This window comes from Callorhinus ursinus, unplaced genomic scaffold (assembly GCF_003265705.2).
Source record: "Callorhinus ursinus isolate GAN/ISIS: 27379988/994484 unplaced genomic scaffold, GSC_fseal_2.0 scaffold57, whole genome shotgun sequence".
In the NCBI taxonomy this organism is placed as follows: Eukaryota; Metazoa; Chordata; class Mammalia; order Carnivora; family Otariidae; genus Callorhinus; species Callorhinus ursinus.
In genome coordinates this window covers 3,712,908-3,732,682 of record NW_027397119.1, presented here as the reverse complement: position 1 = coordinate 3,732,682, position 19,775 = coordinate 3,712,908, and the positions used below count along the sequence as shown (strand labels likewise).

Here is a 19,775-nt window from a genome sequence, read left to right as displayed (position 1 = left end):
CCCTCTCCCTCTGCCCTCCCCTGCCCCCCGCTCCCGCAAGCTTGCTCGCTTCCTCGCTCACTTGCTCTAAAACAAAACAAGACTCTGTCTGAATTACTTAAACAAGTTTGGATCTCTTAATGACAGAAAATTTTTAGGTTTTCGTGAGGCAGCTACTCAACAAGTAATTAAATAAAAAGTTAGAATCAAGCGGAGAGTGACCTCATGCTTTGGCTATATTGACAGACCCAGAGGGAGTGATATATACTGCACAAGAAAGGGTTTAAGTTGCATATAAAACAATGTCTTGATGCTGTTAAACTCTGAAATAGATTGCAGAGGCTGGTAGAGAATCCCTCCCCTTCAGAAGAGCTTGGATTCTTATGTGCATAGAGTGGTTCAGCTGTGTTCTCTTGAATAAAAAAGAGGGATAAGAATAAACCAGTAATTCCCAAGGAGGACATCAAAGGGCCAACTCTGGCATCTGAAACTATGGGTTCAGGAAGCTTTCTAGAAAATTTGCAGTCCTTGCTACTAGAGATTCTGGTTCCCCTTCTCAATAAATGGCTCTCAATGGCTTAAGCCAAAAACCTATGTCTTCTTGTCTCATCCTTTTCTCTCAAAGCCCTTTTTGGCACATTCTGTCAGCTTTATTTCAACATATATCCTAAATCTATCCACTTCTCCCTATCTCCACTGTCATGCCCTGGTCTAAGCCACCATAGTATCTCTCCTGGCTTGCTGGATCTCCTACTTCCTTTCAACCCATTTTGCACCTGTAGCTACAGCAACATTTTTATAATGAGGATTTGATGGAATCACTCCATTGATTAAAATGCTTCTATAATTTCCTGTTCCAAACAGAATAAAATCTAAGCCCTACATGAGCTGGACCATGTGAAATTTTTCTATTTATCATGACCCACTTTCCCCCCTCAGTCATCAATTTCTATGCTCACTGGCTTTCCTCATGTTTCTTGAAAACACCAAGCTAGTTTCTACCTCAGGGCTGTTGCACTTGCTGTTCCTGTACCTGGATTTATCTCCAAATTTAGTAAGACTACTTTTTTACTGCTATTGAGATTTTAGCTCGAGTATCAGCTCTTCATATCACTTCTCTGATATGAAGAGCTCCCTGCCTCCCCATACCCTACTTACTCTTTTATGCTATCAGTTCTCATTATTTTTATTGGCTTGTTTATCATCTGCTTCCCTTCCATGACAGTGTGAGCACTAATAAAAGCAGTACCCTTGTTGATCTTGCTCACTACAGTATCCCTCAGTCTAGAACAGGACTTGGCACATAGTGGGTATTTAATGAACATATGCTGAATGAAGGAAGGAATAATTCATCAGGTTGGAGCTAGTACCTAGAACAAGTAATTTTAAAAGCTCAGGTGTGATCACTTTAGGTACATTGAGCTAGGCAGCCCCCCTTCAAGATATACATATAAATTGGAAGGCTGATTTGATGCCATTAAATCAATGATTAAGATATAAACAGCAATAGATCAGTTTGAGGTTAAATTTTTGTTTTAAAAAAAAATCCTGGTCAAAAAATGTTATACTGAAGAAATATTAAAATATCATGTTTATTGAAATTAAACACAAAACAAGGACCAAAACCTCAAATACATACATGTCACCAATAACTGAAATTTACCTAGAGGCAAAAGGCCCACTTTAAAGAAAAACAAACATAATTAAGTATGTAAAAGATATCAATATACCTTCGTTGCAACAACAATGACAAAATTTAAGCAATACCTAAAAAGACAATATTGGAATGCACTATCAGCTAAATGCTGGGAAACAAAGGAAAATCTATACCAAAACTGAAATCATGAAATAACACAGTACACATACATCCAACAGTCTCTATGGGCTATTTTCAATCCCCCTGGGGCTCCTTTAACTTCCTCTGGTGGCTTCCCTTGCCTTGAATAAAATCCATACATAAGGACGTCGTGTTAGTGCCCCCGCTCACCTAGCTGTAGGTGGTCTAGCTGTACCTCTTGTCACTTCCCTACACACTCAACCGTCAGCTATAGGGATTATCCACAGTTCCCCCAAAGCATAATGCCAACATCTTGGATTTCCCACAAGCTGTTCTAGCAAAGCCTCCCTCAGCCCCCTAACTCCCACTTGCTCATCTGGTTCACAACTCCTGCTCATCCTCCAAGACTCCCCTTAGATATTACCTCCCCCTCTCCAGACCATACACCCCTTGTCCCATGCTGGATTAGGTGCCCTCCAAAGAGCTTGTACTACATTCTGAGCAAAGCTTTCTCCATTTCAGTCATTACTGGACTAAGGCCATGTTTCTCAAGGGTCGGCTTGTTGTCTATGAGAATTAACTTGTATTTTTCAGTTCAAATAGAATCTTACACATTGGTGTGAGCATAGTCAGGATCATTTGCATGCCCATCACAAGTACTTGCACAAGATTTCCAGGGAAGGATTTGCCATTGTAGTTTAGTGCTGCATGAATGCCAGTGAGTTCTACTTTGAGAAAAGTGCCCTGGAGGGCTTAATATGTAACAAGCGAGGACTGCTTTTGTTTTTATCTCTAGGAAGTTAGCATAGAGACTGACACACAGTAGGGGCTCACTAAATGTTTGATGACTGAGCCAGTGAACAAGTGATTCAATGAATGTATAAAAACTGAATCTGACCTAATCCTAAATCACAACAAATTATTCATGCCAGAGGTGTTTTAGGGGCAGCTTGAGAGTGTGATTCAACCCTAAAGAGAAATGCTACAACCTGGTGAAATGCAGACATAGTGTGTTCTGATGCTTTTCCTAAAGCTACAACCTCACTTGCACCCATCCAAATATAGGACTGCAATGAAGTTATGTTTTCAAGATTGCAACACTTCATTGATAAAACCATAAAAGTAATTCTCAATGGTCAAATAAGACTCCTTCAAAAACACTCATAACCATGAATCCCAATACATGAGTGCAAAATATGAATGCTTTTAAAGTAAGTTATTCCCTACCAAAGTGAACGAGAGCTATTGTTTTTACTGTAAATATCTGACATGATTTGAACCTAATGTAAACAGCAATGTTATTGTGCCCAAGCATCCCCCCAACTTTAATTTACTTGCCAAATGGATCCAGAATGGTTTTTTCTCCAAAGCTGGAGCAAGGATCAATTAAAATATATAATAATGTGTTAACTAGCTAATACAGCAGTTAACATTAAGGGGCATTTCAGGCTTCTGAGTTTTTAGCAGCAGATCTGTTCTTTCATTCACTCTCTAAGATCTATAATTGAAAGAATACCATGAGAGATGCCTTTCATCAGCTCCCTGAGTTACATTTCCCACTTTGATAACTGTACAAGGAAAATCTAAGGCACTTCAAGCTACCCAATTACATCTGATTAGCTAGTGAAAATAATATAACAGCTTTTCATCACCCAAAGGAAAACTTTTAAGAATTCTATTGCCAACACTTCTGCACAAACACTAAATCTATATCATTATTTTACAAGGGGAAATGTAGTATTTAGTATGTTTTTTTTTTTTTTTTAATTAGGCAACAAGCAAAGCTTCTTATTCATCACAACTTTAGATCAAAAAAGCACAACTGTGATGATCGGATGTGTGTGGTAAAGAAGCATTTGTGGTGACTTCAGAATAGGCAGGATACAGTGGTCAAAATAAAACAACAGGTCTTAGAATGAGCCAACATTTCAGAGAACATGTCTGAAAACAGGATATGCCCTCAAAACCCTGTGATATATACACACAAGATCTGCCAGGGAGAACCACTTAGGTGCATGTAATTATTTTCTAGCCAATGAATGTGGGTGTGTCTGTGTAAAATCAGTAACATGAATTAAAAATCATTTAAAACATCATTAGGAGGATTGTCATATTACCAAAAATATATATTTGATGTTGCTTAAAAGTAAAAACAAGATATATATGTGTTACCTTTCCGACTGAGGAGTCTTGAGCGCATTAATTCAACATGTATCCTGTGTTTTTACTGTGTCTCATTCCCATAAAAATATGTTTTTAATTTAAATGAAATAATACTGCTCTCCCAGGTAAAATATTCTGTAAAGAGGGTATTTAGAAATGTGATAGTGGTCTTGCTGTAGACTTTAAAAACCAACACTATGAACTATTGATGAAAGGCCAGTTACGTACATGCTCCCAAAATGAAAGACAGAGGCCAATGCCTTTAAAGGCACCGATGTGAGGTTACATTCTGCCTTTGCAATGCCCTTATTGCACAATAAAGGACAGACTTTGGACCTATTGGCCAATTATTCTGTCATGTAAAGAAAAAGCATTCTTACAGAATTAGAAGTCGGATCAAGTTTGGTTGTAAAGTTAATCCTGAATGTTGTGTAATCCTAGTGACGTTTCTAAAAATGCAAGATAATGTGGTTTTTAGTTTTCTGAGAGAAATGAACAGCAGAACCCAATTGTCCTGTCGACTTCAGATCGCACATAGTTTTTGGCTATTCCTTCAGAGTACACCACATTTGAAAAATTCATAGACTAGGTCATGGCAGGTCAAAAGCATGGCATTTGAAACTGATTTCCAAGGAGGAAGCGAAAAGTGAGGAAAACACTGGTAACCATCTGTGGGACTGTGTGGCGATCTGGCTAACCCTTAAGTAGAACTGCCTTGCCAGGCACAGAAACCCTCACTACTAGAATTTTCTAGATGTCTCTGTATGAGAGTTACAGGGGATTCATACATACTCCTTTTGCTGAGCCTGCAGCCATAGCATTCTCTTTGGACCAGGAAAGCTGACCTGCTACCCCCAACAGAAAATGCCACTGTGTGGAAGTCACCTTGCACCACGGAAGGACCAGACAGAAGTTCTACCTACTATCATTGAATACACCCCATTCCTAGAGCCTGTCTACCCAACTACTTCTCTTGCTTTCTCTATCCATCCTTGGACCTCCAGAGTTCAGACTGTCCTTGCTCCACATTTCACTTGAAAGGAAAAGGGAGATACAGCCCAGGACAGGGGTTAGCCACCACGTGGTCCCTGAACCACAACGCTGTACGAAGTAGGGTGGTCTCCCATCCCTTACTCATGGTTTTGCCTTCCCCGGTGTCGACCATGTCACGATGCTGACGCCATTCCCCTCACTTCATCTCATCACGTAGGCATCTTACCATCTCACATCATCACTATAAGAATGGTGAGTACAGCACAATAAGAGATCACGAGAGACCCGTCACATAACTTTTAAATTACAGTATATTGTGATAACTGTTCTTTTACTATTAGTTGTTGTTAATCTCTTACTGTGCCTAATTTATAAATTCAGATTTATCATAGGTATGTGTATGGAGGAAAAAAATATATTTAGGGTTCAGTACCATCTGCAGTTTCAGGCATCCACTGGGGGTCTTGAAACGTATCCCCTGCGGATAAGGCGGGTGGTGGGGGGCACTACTGTAATGCCTACAGGCACATTTGAGAAGCCAGAAGCATAAGAAGAGAAGGAAGAAAAGGAAGTTGAGTAAGAAAAGAGAAAGGGAGGGGTGCTAGGTGGTTAAGCATCTACCTCGGCTCAGGTCATAATCCTGGAATTCCTGGGATCGAGCCCCAAGTGGAGCCCCCAGCTCAGCGGGGAGTCTGCTTCTCCTCCTCCCTCTGCTTGTGCTCTTTCTCTCTCTCTCAAATAAATGAATAAAATCTTAAAGGAAAAAAAAAGAAAAGAGAAAGGGAGTCTGGACAGAAAGAAAAGGAGAGGGGAATGTGAGGGGAGTGGCAGACAAAGAAATGGACACAGAGCTGAGCAGGGCTGCAGGGGCCGGCCGGGGCCCCACATGGCCCACACCACTGGCGGCCTGCGCTTAGCCCGGCGCCCAGACACAGAAGTGCAGATGGAATTAGGTTTTTAGTATCAGTCAGTCAAGAAAGAGCCAGCTGCTAGAATAGCTGAGGGACATGGTGTACGTCGTTGTTCCTGAGTGTGGGTGGTATTCTTGGGTTAGAGATTAATGTCTTTAAAGTGAAGAATAGCTTAAATGCCCCATTTCTATGCAGCCATTCTGCAAATGGATGTTGAGCCCTCCAAGATTTGTATGATCTACTTCCAAGCCGTAGAAGAATAAGTCAGAGCAAAGTCATTCTTCACTTATCTTGGAAAATAAAAAGACCTATTTTACCTCATAGGTTCAGAGGGCAAAGTCCTTCAAAAGTGTGTTAAGGGGCGTCACACAGAAGTCATGTTTTCAGAGTTTTTTTACCCATTACCTGACTTTGTCTGACACTGGATACCGCATGCAGAGAGGGACCCAGGAGGCTCGGGGACTAAGGGAGCTCCACCTCCCCAACAATGAGGAACTAACAATGGCCGACTTTCCATAAGAGCTATAAGCAATCTGTGTGCCTGGCTGGGCAAGCGCAGATAATGCAGTAAGCAGGGACCCTCGTGCCTCTCTGTGAACAGGTATGCAGCTGCTTCCAGGTAGACAAACTAATGAAACTGCTTCTAGTAATTATGCAGTAGGAGCTGGTGCTGGACATTGGAGGGGTGGGGGGTGGGGTGGGGAAGGCCTACCCAGGGATTACCCACTGGGAGCACCACACTGCTATAGCCTGCCTGCCTCATTCTACAGCCCTCCCCCCCCCCCCCCCCCCCCCACAGTCAGGTTTCACAAATGAAGGTTCAGAGGCTCTGGAGGAGGCCTCTGCAGCCAATAGCAACCCTGATCCCCTTCTGATAGTAAGGTACTGAGCGAAGGAAGGGAGGAAGGGAGGGCCTGGATGGCTCTGCTGGTAGAGCATGTGACTCTTGATCTTGGGGTTTTGAGTTCGAGCCCCATGTCGGGTGTAGAGAATACTTAAAAACAAAATCTTAAAAGAAAGAGGGGAAAAAAAGAAAAAGAATTTACATATCCTTGGGCCAATTTAAGATAAACTGCTCTGTGCAGTTTAAGGGTAACAGAGGTCCTTTAAGACCTATCGTAATATAGTATACAGATATGGGCAAAGTGATAATGGCAACAATCATAAAGTACTTTACACTTTACCAAAGACTTCCATAAACATTTTTGGTTTTCTTTCTTTCTTTCTTTTTTTTTTTTTTTTAAGAGAAAAAGAGAGCATGCAAGTGGGGGGCAGGGGCAGAGGGAGAAAGAGAATCTTAAGCAGGTTCCACGTCTAGTGCAGAGCCCGATGTGGGACTCGATCTCACAACCCTGAGATCATGACCTGAGATCATGACCTGAGCTGAAATCAGGAGTCAGACGTTTAAGCAATTGAGCCACCCAGGCGCCCCTACATTTTCTGTTTTAATGATAACATTCCTACTAGTAACTGTGACTTGGGGCAGGTCAGATGTCTCTAGGTCTTGGTATCCTAATCTGCACACAGGGCATAATCATGCCTCCTTCACAGGGATTAGTGAGGATTAAATGAGAGAACACATGTAGAACACTTAACAATTGTCTGACTCATAGTAAAGCTCCATAAATGGCAGCTATTATTATCCTCCATTGTCCAAACTCTGTAGTCAAGGAAAAATGGAAGTGTCTTCTGTGACCTTGAGTCTTCCTTAAACTCTCAACTGTTAATGTACCCCAAGCTTTGGATGTAAATGACCTCCTCAGGTTTTTTCCATGTCTTTGCTTTTTCCCCATCTTTCCCATCCCTGCTCCTCGGAAACCAAACTGACTCAAGTACCTTCGTTAATTTTGCTGGTACTAACAGATTAACTGACTATAGGGATTGGTTCGTTAAAAAAGGAGGTGGCAGGGTGCCTGGGTGGCTTCACTGGTTAAGCATCTGACTCTTGATTTTGGCTCAGGTCATGATCTCTGGGTTGTGAGATCAAGCCCCACATCAGGCTCTGTGCTGGGCATGGAACCTGCTTAAGATTCTCTTTCCCCCTTTCCCTCTGCCCCTCTCCTCCCAAAATAAAAAAAATAAATAAAAAGAAGGTGGCAAACGTTTACTAATTAATCAAGTAACTCAGTGTTTCTGTGGGCCACTATGAGCCCAAGCATGACAAGGGTTGAACAGACATATCCTCTGCAAAAAACACTGTGTGACAGCAATAGTCCACGTCTTCACTCAAACTCTCTCACCCAAGGAAGACCTTATACTGTGCTCACTTCACAGAGCTGTCCTAAGGATCAACCAGAAAATGGCCTGAAAGCACCCAGTACTACAGCGGGCAAACAGTGAGCACCCAAAAAATGGGACTCTCCCCTTCACCATCTGACCTTGAGCACAGCAAGGAAAGTGTCGATTTTCTTCCTATTCTCATTGTTCATATTTAAACACCTGATGATGGCCAAGCCAGTCAAACATGGATTTCTTGGGTGTGGTTGGCTATTCTCATGCTCTCGCCATGATTCTAGGAGATAACGAATAGATTAATAGCAACAGGAAGCTTATCGGTGTGAACAAGCCAGTAAGAAGCTATGATCATCACTACTGACACTCTCACCAAATACCCTGGCTTCCCATGGAGGATATGTGTGCATGGAAACCACGAGGACACCAACCACCACACGGAAACCAAGCTTCAGGAAGTTAGAGTCTAAATGGAGTTTGCAGTTTATAAACATATACTCACAGAATAAAGCAAAGTTAATACTTTTAAAAAGTAACTACACACTGGGGCGCCTGGCTGCTTCAGTCAACAGAGCATGTGACTCTTGATCTCAGGGTCGTAAGTTCGAGCCCCATTTGAGTGTAGAGCTAACTTTAAAAAAAAAAAAAAAAAGGAACCACAAACTATAAGGACAAAAACAAGGATTGACATGAGCTGGGTAGGGAGAGGCCTGGACTGTGAAGGAGCACAGGAGAATTTGGGGAGGTGATAGATTGTTTTATATTTGACTGTACACTAAAGAGTGAGTTTAGGGGATAGAAATTACACCTTAATAAAAAGAACTAGCACAGAGCAGTTTCAAGGTGCCTGGTGTACTTTCATGACATCCCTGTAAAGAACAGGGAAGGTAAAGAATGCAGGTCTCTGCGGTCAGGTGGGCATTTCCAGCTGCCCACTAAGAGCGAGCCATAGCAGTAACAGGTGTTGACTGAGAAGAGTGGATTCATCCCGTGGATAGTGAATAAGAAGGTTAAAATAATGGATTCCTTAACTGATTATAGACAAGATTGCAGCTGCACATGTATAAACAAGTAAGGCTAGAATAATAGAAATCTCAACACCATCAACCAGACCAGGTCTGCCTGGAAGATATCACGGAAGCAGATGTCTGACACCTGAAGAGACCTGAGAGGCCATCAAGTCAAACCTGCCAATTCTCTCCAAATTCACAAGGTCAGAAGAAAAGTTCCATGCCCACTTTTGGTGGAAGGAAGAAAAGCTAGTTTTCTCATTTCCTTGCAAACCTATGTAGGACAGATTTATTTTATTCCGTTATCTTGTGATGAGTAACTGATACGGTGATAAATGTTTTAATTCACCTTCAGATAGAAAAAACTCTCTTCTTCTGGAGTGGAAATCACTTTCAAGTTTGTTTCCTGCATATCATCTCCTTCCAGAGTAACCACTTTGCATCCGGAGCACTGAAAACATGGGTATATGACATGGTTTACTGTAACTCTGGGAAGCCACGGGACCATGTGGCAGGGATGCTACCTCAGGTGAACGTGGGGAGACACTATGCAGGCACTTCCTCTACCCCCCCCAACACACACACAGAAAAGGGCTAAATAAGCTTCCTAAAGAACACAGCTTAAAAACTGGGCAGATCCAAATAAACTCAGACTATAAACCTGTATTGGTCAGGAGAGGTGAACAAAGGCTTGGGGGAAAGGATCTAGAATATTCAAAATAAATGAGTAAGACTCTGCTCAGAAAGCTTCTGTGATGGACCACTGAAAAAGGAAGGTTTAATCCTACCCCAGCCTCCAGGCTAGTCAAAACTGCGCTTAGAAGCTGGCTTCGGCATGGCTGAATTCCTTTGGCACAAACTCCCTGAGTCTCTGAGACCTATTTTCCACAGAAATGCTAGTTATGTGTTTCAGTCAGGATTAATTTAGATTTTTTTTTTTTATTCCCACATGTATCAGAATCATTCATCGAGGGGAAGTTCTTATATATCCATTCCCAGAATCCTCTTAAGACATCTGGTCTCATTAGAAGATCAAATAGATCCTCCAGATTCATTAGTTGTTCAACAAAGTGGGAATTAGTTTCTCACTGCTCTTGTGTTTGTGAGATATTTAAGATATAGATGAGAGAAAAATAACAAAGAAAACGTACAATCTTCTTGACTCACAAAGACAGGTCTTTCACCAATGTGAGGAGGTCTTAAGTTTGCTTTTAATTTCCAAAAACACAAGGAAAAAAAGTCAAGAGTATCAGCCATCCTAAGATTTGGTTTGAAGATTAGAAGGTGCATGGGATTTACGATATTACCTCAGAAAACACTTCTAATACATTTATAATTAGTGGCTCATCTATCACCTGATTGCAATCTTGTATTCTCTTGCTGTGTCTTTTCACAAACATACGTTAAAAGTAACCCATGCTGAATATGCAGGGCATCAAGTAGAATTGTATTTAGCCATTTTAACTGCTGAGCACAACCCGTATGTTACTGAACCAGATTCTCCCACAGAGTACACTATCTGTAGAGGGTAAGGTATTAAAGAATGCTCCGGACACGCTCTCGAGGCTCAGAAGTGCTAGCTGGTAGATCCACTCTACTGAATGATACCCCAGTGGCCTGAAAGAATTATTGTAGCTTTCCAAAGTGACTCATTCACTCCCAGGGGGTCGTCTGAGCTCAGAGAAAATCTGTCTCACTGATTATTAGTGATTTAGTAATTGGATGGTAGTGATGGACTTCTGATAACCTAGAGATTTGCTTTAGCTTCACTGGCAAAGACCTGTGTTTTCAGAGTCAAAGGTTACACTGCCTATTTGTGTGTGTTTCTTGGGGGTGGGGAGGGGGGGCTGTACAAAGTACTGCTTTTCAGAACCTGAATCTGTCAGTCCCAATTCTGACATTTAGTAGCTCTATCATCTTGAGCCAAGTCACAATTCCACTCCTGCTTTTACCTATCTTCATAGGTAAAATCAAGAGGTGGGTCAAATGATCTCCACCATGTCTTCAAACTCCGGAAAAATCTGGTTTCTAGGCCTGGAATATCTTCCGATGCATATGTGCTGTTTTGAAAGCTACTAGTTTCATAGTATTAATTTCATTGTTCTCATGCCAGTATTTTGGATTGGAATTAGAATTGGTCCTTACAGGTGTATAGAAAAACAGAACAGCTCACTTATGTGTCCGCATCCCTTCTTCCCTAATCATCTTCCAGCTCTGAAATTGCACGGTTTCTAGGCGTATACAGTCTTTTTTTTTTTTCTTTTGCTGTTTATGTGCTATTACATGAACTGTGAGGTGGGGAGTTATAATTTCCTCTTTCTCATTACAATATTTTGAATAGGAACCAGAATATCTTTTTTGCACCTTGTAGCCACGTAGAAAAACAAAACCACACCCACCAAATTCCCTCTGACCCTTCTGTTACCTTAAATAGTAAACAAATGAAATCTGTATTCTCTCCTTTTATACATGGTAGAGAGTGTAACTTGTCCTGGAATAATGAGCAAGGGGTCATTTGCAAAACTGCCTTATTATCCTATTACTCTGTGGGAACAAATATGTGACTTTTCATCTTGGGGTCATAGAGGTATAAGCAATCTGCCCGTATATCACTTGATGGGTAATTTGTTGTGAAGTTAACAAGAAAAAGACAAAGGTTTAAAGGGGGGCATTGATCTTCCCAAAGGACTATTTAAAAATCACAACTTTTGCAGGAAGATAGGGTGAGGACTGGGCTGCAGGTTTCGGGGATGTGTTGGAAGCCATGCCAGAGGAAAGAGGCCTTTTTAGGACTTCCACTTAGCAATGCCAGGTAGGCAATGCCCAATGGATGGCCTACAAAACCTTCCCTAGAGCAATGTTTCTTGAACTGCAGGTCATGCCTCATTAGTGGGTCATGTAACCAACTAAAATTTTAAAAACATGTAAATTAGACTAAAGCAAAATAGAGTAGAAAATATCAGAGTGCATGGCAAGGAGAAGGTCATGTCATGTCTAGTCACACTCTGGTTCATTTTATATTGTGTATGTATGTTTCTCTGTGTGTGTGTGTGTCTGTGTGTGTGTGTGGTAGAGAGAGAGAGAGATCTGTTTCGGTACACCAAGTCCCAATGTAAAATATATTCTTACTGCAGGTCATAGTTTAAAAACTTGAAAGCCATTGCCCTGGAAAAATACATGGCGATGCACATGTCTCAATGTTGGCTTCCAATAGCTTGCTCTATTTTGTGACAAATTTATAAACAAAAGGAAAAGGAATTCTTCCAAATGTGAACTGTCACCTTCTAACTCTAAATTTAAACTGCTCCTAAATTATTCTAAATTCTACTTTTTCTTCTCTGAAAAATACTTATATTGAATCACTCTTTTCAATGCAAGCTCGAGGCAAAACAGAAAATGGGTCAAGTTTGTCTTTCTTTCCTGGGGGCACTTCCTACCCCTTTAAAGCACCCCCACTAATGTCTGTACTTTCTTTCCCTTTCCTTTTTTCAAAGCATCTTCTCATGAAAGACTGATAAATGCATTAAACAACAATATAAATGACTGATAATGCTTTAATATACCCCATTCCCAAAGGATTTACATTTTAGCCAAATATGAAACCTCACACCCCATAAAAGAATCTTGTAGAATTTAGCTGCAGGGGGGAGGAAAAGAGAATTTTGGAGAGAAGAGTGCTTTCGTAGCACTCTTAAAATCCTACCTGTGGCTGTCTATATTCTCTTCATAATGTTTCCTTTTTGACATGTAAATGATATGCATAATTTCTTCCCCTGTGGATTTGTGAAATACAACTTCAGCTGTTTTTTAAATAGATATTTATGAAACTGTCTTATCATAAATCTTTGAGAGGAAATATCTTTTGTCTAACTCAACTTTGTATTCATCTTACACCCAACTTACTGTCTAGCAAATTTAAGTCCTCAATTAGTAGTACTTATGACTGTTTATTATAGAATTGCACTGCTCTATAACATATGTGGTGATATTGTTTCCCCAATGTCAAACTAGGAAAAAGCACAACTGCTTGCTTTTATGCTGAATATCAGATAGTATTATGTAAAATCTCCAGACACTGGTCATAAAACCACAATAATAATGATTTTAAAAGAACACTAATTTATTGAGTATGAAATGTATGCTAGGCTCCCAGTCCTAGATATTGTGCCTACATGGTCTCATTTCTTCCTTGCAAAACCTCATCAATGGTGAAAGTATTGTTATGCCCTCCATACCCCCTATACCATAAACACCACAGGTACAATTTTACAGATGGGAAAACTAAGTCTAGAAATTAACATCCTGCCTACAAAGACACAATTATTAAGTAAGTCATAGCAAACAGAGCTTTAACTCGAAGTGAGTCCTTCTGCCTGCAAAGGTCATCATGCTTTCCTCACTTTTACACGTCTTAATGTTGTACCTAAAATCATCGCTTTCTGTTTCATTTCAGATACCTTACTGGCCGTCTGAAGGACAAAGCTGTGAGTGTTAAGAACACCAGGAAGTTTTCTTCGTTTTGGTTTTTCATGAAAAACGCTTCATCACAGAGTGGTTACATACCCAGAAAATACCTGGCCTGACCGTGCTAACTCAACGCATTCTGCTTGTCCTCTGCGTTTAGTATCTATCTCCACTTTCAGCCCTCTTTAAATGGAGAGATAAAGTTCAAGAGAGTAAAGAGCTGGATTTGTCAACACTCTTAACCGCCTGGTGGTAGTATTCTATCAACTTCTTTGGATCTGTTCAGATAACTTTTGTTTCCCTGTACAAATCGCAGTGCTTAATAAAGACTGCTATGAAAAGCACTGTCTCCCATTTGCACACAAGTTTCACATTCCCTGGTCTATCTACACAGTTTTCAACAACCACCCTTTACATTAAAAGTCGGCTTTGTATTGTCCTTCTCTCAAAGAATTTTAAATCCCCTCCAAAAATCCTAGGTGTTCAGAAGCCACAGATCTTTAGCAGCTATGTCTACCCCCATGACAGTAAAAGGAAGAAATTGATTTTGCAACAGATATACTGAGAAATCAAATCCAGGATTCACCTTTGCTCTTAAAACAGAGAATGAAACCACTGACTACCAAATGTGCTTTGGTAGCTACTCTTGGATTCCGAACTTCAATATCACTTTCCCGTATTAATTCAGTCTTAAGTTTCAGGAAATAAAATAATTACGTAGTTAAACAGAGATCCTTATACAAACATGTACTGTGTTTACAATGTACCAATCCATTAAAATCAATGACAGACATAGATTATGAGAACTAAAACCTGAGCCAAGTAGACTAGCACTCACCATTTGCCCAATCCCCATCCAATGACAGTAAACATCCTATTGGAATCTGCTCCGAAAACAAAGGCTTTACCAACCTAATGTTAAGGTAAACAGGTAGTAAATACCTATTTGACACTAGTAGCCAGTGGTATCATTTTCATTCTTTAGGGTCTAAACACAACTAAATGCTGGCATTTTTTCTTTTAAATTGGCACCATTATAATAGAGCTTTTTACTTGGTAATTTTTAAAAAAGTTCACAAGGTGCTGGTTCACAATGACTTAAGTTTTCTAGCCATAAACCAGCTGAGTTAAAGAGAGTAATTAAAGACATTCTACTATTCAGAAAAAAAAAAGATTTTTCCTATAGTTTACATGAAATGCCACCCCCCCCAAACTAAGAGCTACATAGAATAAAAGCCCCATCAAGTTAAGCTGCGACAGTCCTGAAGTCAAGGTCATAAGATTCTTCTACTCTGTAAATCATACAAATAAGAAAAGTAAGGAAAACGTATTTTCAACACCAAGAATATATTAATTAGGAACGGAGTTAGGTCTCTCTTGAAAGGGGGATTTAAGTTGTAATAGCTGAAGACATACCTTAAGTTCTCTGAAGAAGATACTACTCCTGGCCCACTCAACAATAGAGAAGAGGGTTTGATCAGCCATTTTGCACATAAGCCCAAACGTGCTCAGCTTTTCGTGCTTGCTTCGGTTAGCTTGTTCTTGCTGCAAATAGGCCATGATTTTAGCCTGGACTTGAGGCTCATCTGGCTCACACTTCAGAAGTTCCAGTATCAGATGTGGGATGCTTGCCGGGGAGCTCGTCTGGTAACTATCCATGTAGGAATAGCCCATTATCGACTCTGGTGAGCTGGTGTAGGGATCTGGGTACTCGGACTTGATGGCCCGGCTAGGAAAGTGACTGTATGTTTGGTAACCTTGCAGGCTGCCATGAGGTGGCATTGTCATGCTAATGGGGGATGTTACAAAGGGACTTCTGTCATAGTCTGTAGGAGGCAAGGCAGCATGGTTCAGAGGTAGGCCTTTGGAGGCAGAATGGATGTTCTGAATGGCAGAAGAGATGGTGAGCTCAGAGGGCATTGCTTGAATCACCTGAGACATGGCTTCTAGCTTAAGTCCATTGGCTCGGATGAGGGCTTTTTTCTGTTGCTTTAGGGCCCTGTCTCTCTTGTACATTGGCCCAAATTTATTCCTTCCCCCGCGCATTCGGTCAGCCCTTACCGCTGTGGGGAAATAAAAAAAAGGAGTAAGGGTATAAATAAGATGCAAATTATTAGCATTCTCTACATCTCCAGCTATCGAGAAATGTTGAAAATTGACCAGAAGTGTTAGGTATGTGGTTGTTTTCATTACAATAGCCCATAAAGATTCCTCCCCCTCAAAAAGCCATTTTTGAATTCTTTTCTCTTTAAGTGTTTGTCATCAAAAAAGTATTTTGGATGCATAGGGTCATATTAACCCTTTGGTAGACAGCGAGGATTTCATAATTTTTGCTACACACAGGGGACACTACAGATTGCTAAGAAAGAGTGTCAGTTTCTATTATGCCAGTTATGTCAGAATTCTCTTTACGGAAACCTGAACTACTGAGAGGAAAAAATAAAAAATCAACCCATTTCTGGATTGAATTGTGAATATTTTCCCTTAGAATATCTTCATCCCTCAAAGCCATTTTGACTAATTAGCTGCAAAAGGGTTGGGCACATTCTCTTCCTGGAAAATCATTTTCACCTGGACTTGATGAGCACACATCAGATAACCACCAGTTATTGTTTTTAATTTAAGAACTGGACATAATTAAAGCAAATTCATTTCAGAAGCTGTGAAGACAGTCTACCATCACAGTGCTGTGTGGACTCTGGGACCATGTCAAATAAGTGAGTCAGCAGTGGTCTCCAAGCCCATAGTGGCCAATGGCAATTAGAAACCAGCGACCTCTGACAGCTTCTGACATGTTGAAATTGCTGGAGGTTGTTTTTGAGCTTTTGATTTTAGGATTAATACGGCATTAAACATTTATTGTGAACACTAGGTATCTAGAATATTGTGCAAGTTTTTCATCTGGATGATAATTTATTGAATATTCCACTTTTTCATATCACTGTTAAAGAAGTATGGTTATGCCCCACGAGTGACTTAGTAATACTTTTTAAGGTAAAGAAATGCAACCTTTTCTTTTCATTAAAAAAAGAGAGAGAAATCAAATGACATCATATGAAGCCACAACATTTACTTGTGTGTGTGTGTGTGTGTGTGTGTGTGTGTGTGTTTTGTTTTTTTAAGTAGGCTCCATGCCCAACGTGGGGTTTGAACTCATGACCCCCGAGATCAAGTGTCACATGCTCTACTGACAGGCAGCCAGGCGTCCCACAACATTTACTCTTTGACATTTTGAGTCTCATATGACAGTATGCATCTCCCACAGTATTTGCTGTTTGGAAAATAATAAAGTGATTGGTAATATAGAAGTTAGTGAGCATTTCTTTCTTGATCTTTCTCCATCTCTTAATAGCAATACAGAGGGGCACCTGGGTGGCTCAGTCGGTTAAGCCTCTGCCTTCAGATTCCTGAGGTCCTGGAACTGAGCTCCAGGGTGGCTCTCTGCTCAGCAGGGAGTCTGCTTCTCCCTCTCCCCCTCCCCCCATTCATGCTTGCGCTCTCTCTCTCTCTCTCTCTCTGAAATAAATAAAATCTTAAAAAATAAGTAAAATAAAAGCAATACAGAGTTAACAGTTCTAATGATAACCAAAGTGGCTACTTCTATTGGGAAAAAAATCTATTAGCAATTTAGCAGATTTATTTGAAATCTTTTGAGTATTTCTATCAAGTCTGAGTGCCACATCACAGGAAAGCTCCACACACAACTAGCCTGTGCCTCATTGATCAACTAAAATGCACTCTTGAATCTGGCACATAACAGTGACACGTATCCCTTATTATTACTTTATTTGCACTATAGTTAAATCTGTGGAAAGTCAGTAGGCTGGAGGCTAAGAAACAGCAACACACCAAAATAGTCCATGAACTACAGACAATATTTACAGCGACCACATATTAACTTTCCTCCCTGCCAATCTGTACATTGTAAATACCAGTTCTACTCTCACAACGTAAAGTCTAACATGGCTTTTGGGGAACCACTATCTTATTCCTGTCAAACCAATGCTACTGATATAATAGTTCATTATATTTCATGTTTTCTACTTTTCAACTTCATTTCACAGCCTTCGTCATCCTAAAAAAAAGAAACGTGTTTTCCCACACAATCAAAATTGATACTCTACACGAGAAACCCCACTGCACAATAAAAGGCTTTAACTCTTGCTCAGGAGCCATGAAATTAATAGTAACAATTGTGACAAGTAAACAATTTAAAAGATTACAATCAGACTTTTACTAGAGCATCCGATTTGAAAACTTAAAAGTATTTTTTTTTTAGTTTTTGCAAATGTTTAAAACTTGTTCTCAGTTGAATCACATTAGTCTTGTTTTCATCTAACCTGGCCTTTTTAGTGTCAAATTCATCTGCTCTCCAAACCAAAAAAAAAAAAGTGGGGGGAAACTCTGATATTTAAATTTTTTCCTAGTAGATGTCACCAGTGTTTAAATGATATACTCAGACATCTCTGCTGACAAAACATAAAAAAGTTCTTACATTATTGTCCATGGTGTTAAAAGACTAGGAAAAGAATGTTATATTCTAAGTACAATGTTATTTTAAATCTTATGTCCTTGGAGAGTTTTAACAGGCAGTAGTCTTTGGAAGAAACTTACCTTCTAGCTTCATTCCAACACTTAGACATTTTTGAAATCGACAGTAAGGACAACGTTTTCTCTGTGTTTTATCAATTTGGCAGTTCTGGTTTTCTATACATGTGTACCTTTTATTATTTTGGACTGTTCGCTTAAAAAATCCCTACAAGACAGAGAAAATAGTGAGGCATATTAAAAATCTAACACCCATCTCTTCCATTGTTTCATTTTAAGGAAATCACCAATAAATCTTTTCATTGAACCAATGAGCCCTTCCGTGGTTTTGTGGTTTGTTTCACATTTTAACAAGATCCACACTCCAAAACAGCACCGGGCCAAAGTGGAGATTTTTCTAGCACTTGAGTTCTATTCCTAGAATTATATCAAATCTCGGGGAGATTTGGATACACTCCATTTCATCTCAACAGTCAGAGAAAAATACATTCTATATTGACTAGTATTAAAACACACACACACACACACACACACACACACACACACACATCTGTTTTCTTATTAATCTCATATTCTAGGTAAGGTACTCATGGAGATCTGCACTGTTTGTAAGCAGTCTGATAGAATTTTAGTGGCAAACTATTGTAAAATAACAGTGGAAAACAGAATAGCAAAACACCCCAGATTTTTTTTTTTCAAATGTCAGCACTCGATAGTTAAGAGCAAAAGGATTTAAAGAGTAAAATGGGTAAGTGTTCATAATTCCATTGGAATACATTCAAGTTGGGGAACTCTGTTAAAAAAAAAAAAAAAAGGTAAAACTAATGGAAAAAAAATTGTGTGAGGCAGAGAGCTGAATTTTAGCAGTGTTTTTCTTATACTGCACCTAAAAGAATTAATGAAAAACAAATTTTGTAGCTTCATAATACAATAACAGCTTTACCAGGATGGTATATTCTTTATGTTTATCCTACTAGCCATAAAGTGAAACAATCTTACTTTGTTATAGAGAATGAAAGGATTTTCCTGCCAGTGGTTTAAGTATTTGTAACTGAGCTTTCTCCTTTAAAAAATGTTGAAAAATAGCAAGTATCAAGTTGGCTGGGAATATATTAAAAAGGTCCGAGATAAATTCTTGATGTAGGGTTGAGATTATTAGGAACAATAAAGTACATTTTACATATTAAAACTTCTTGCATTTAAATAGGTCATATAATGTATTTATGAAAGCTATGCTTACTATAAACTGAGATGTGGTTTCTTATTCTTTATGATATAAATTTCAAAAAATCTTAAGAATTGTTTTTGGAATAAATAAGGATCAAATCACACAGTTGAGAATTTAGACTTTTACCTGTGGATAAAAAATGTTTAGACTTGCAGCACAGAATAGTCTGAAGTTAAAATATATTTGCAAAATACTTTGTCATGTTCCCTCTCAAGAACAACGATGCTTTAAATATATATAATTCAAGCAAAATCAATATTTAGGACTGTTAGAATTCTTTCTACAGATACATCACTTTACTACAATAAAATATTTTAAAGCCACGAGACTGGCAAAATTTTCTAAACAGCATAAATTTTTTTTTGCCTTTGGAATTAAATCAAACACATATTTCAAAGAATCGTCTCCCTAAGACTAACTCTCTCATTTTTAATTGAGTCCAAAAAAGACAGCCTAAATTTAGCTTTAAA

The 19,775-nt window shown here is 39.5% G+C and overlaps 1 protein-coding gene across 7 annotated transcripts in view; it reads right to left on the bottom strand.

The window, feature by feature from the left end:
• NR5A2 (nuclear receptor subfamily 5 group A member 2) overlaps positions 1 to 19,775 on the bottom strand; it is a 134,961-nt gene that overhangs the window by 98,745 nt on the left and 16,441 nt on the right. For all 7 annotated transcript variants that reach the window (XM_073884509.1, XM_073884510.1, XM_073884505.1 and 4 more), the window contains 2 exons: positions 18,144 to 18,285; positions 14,946 to 15,592 (listed from right to left, as the gene is read on the bottom strand). In XM_073884509.1, coding sequence (XP_073740610.1) covers positions 14,946 to 15,592; positions 18,144 to 18,285 — 789 coding nt within the window. The remainder of the gene's footprint in view (positions 1 to 14,945; positions 15,593 to 18,143; positions 18,286 to 19,775) is intronic.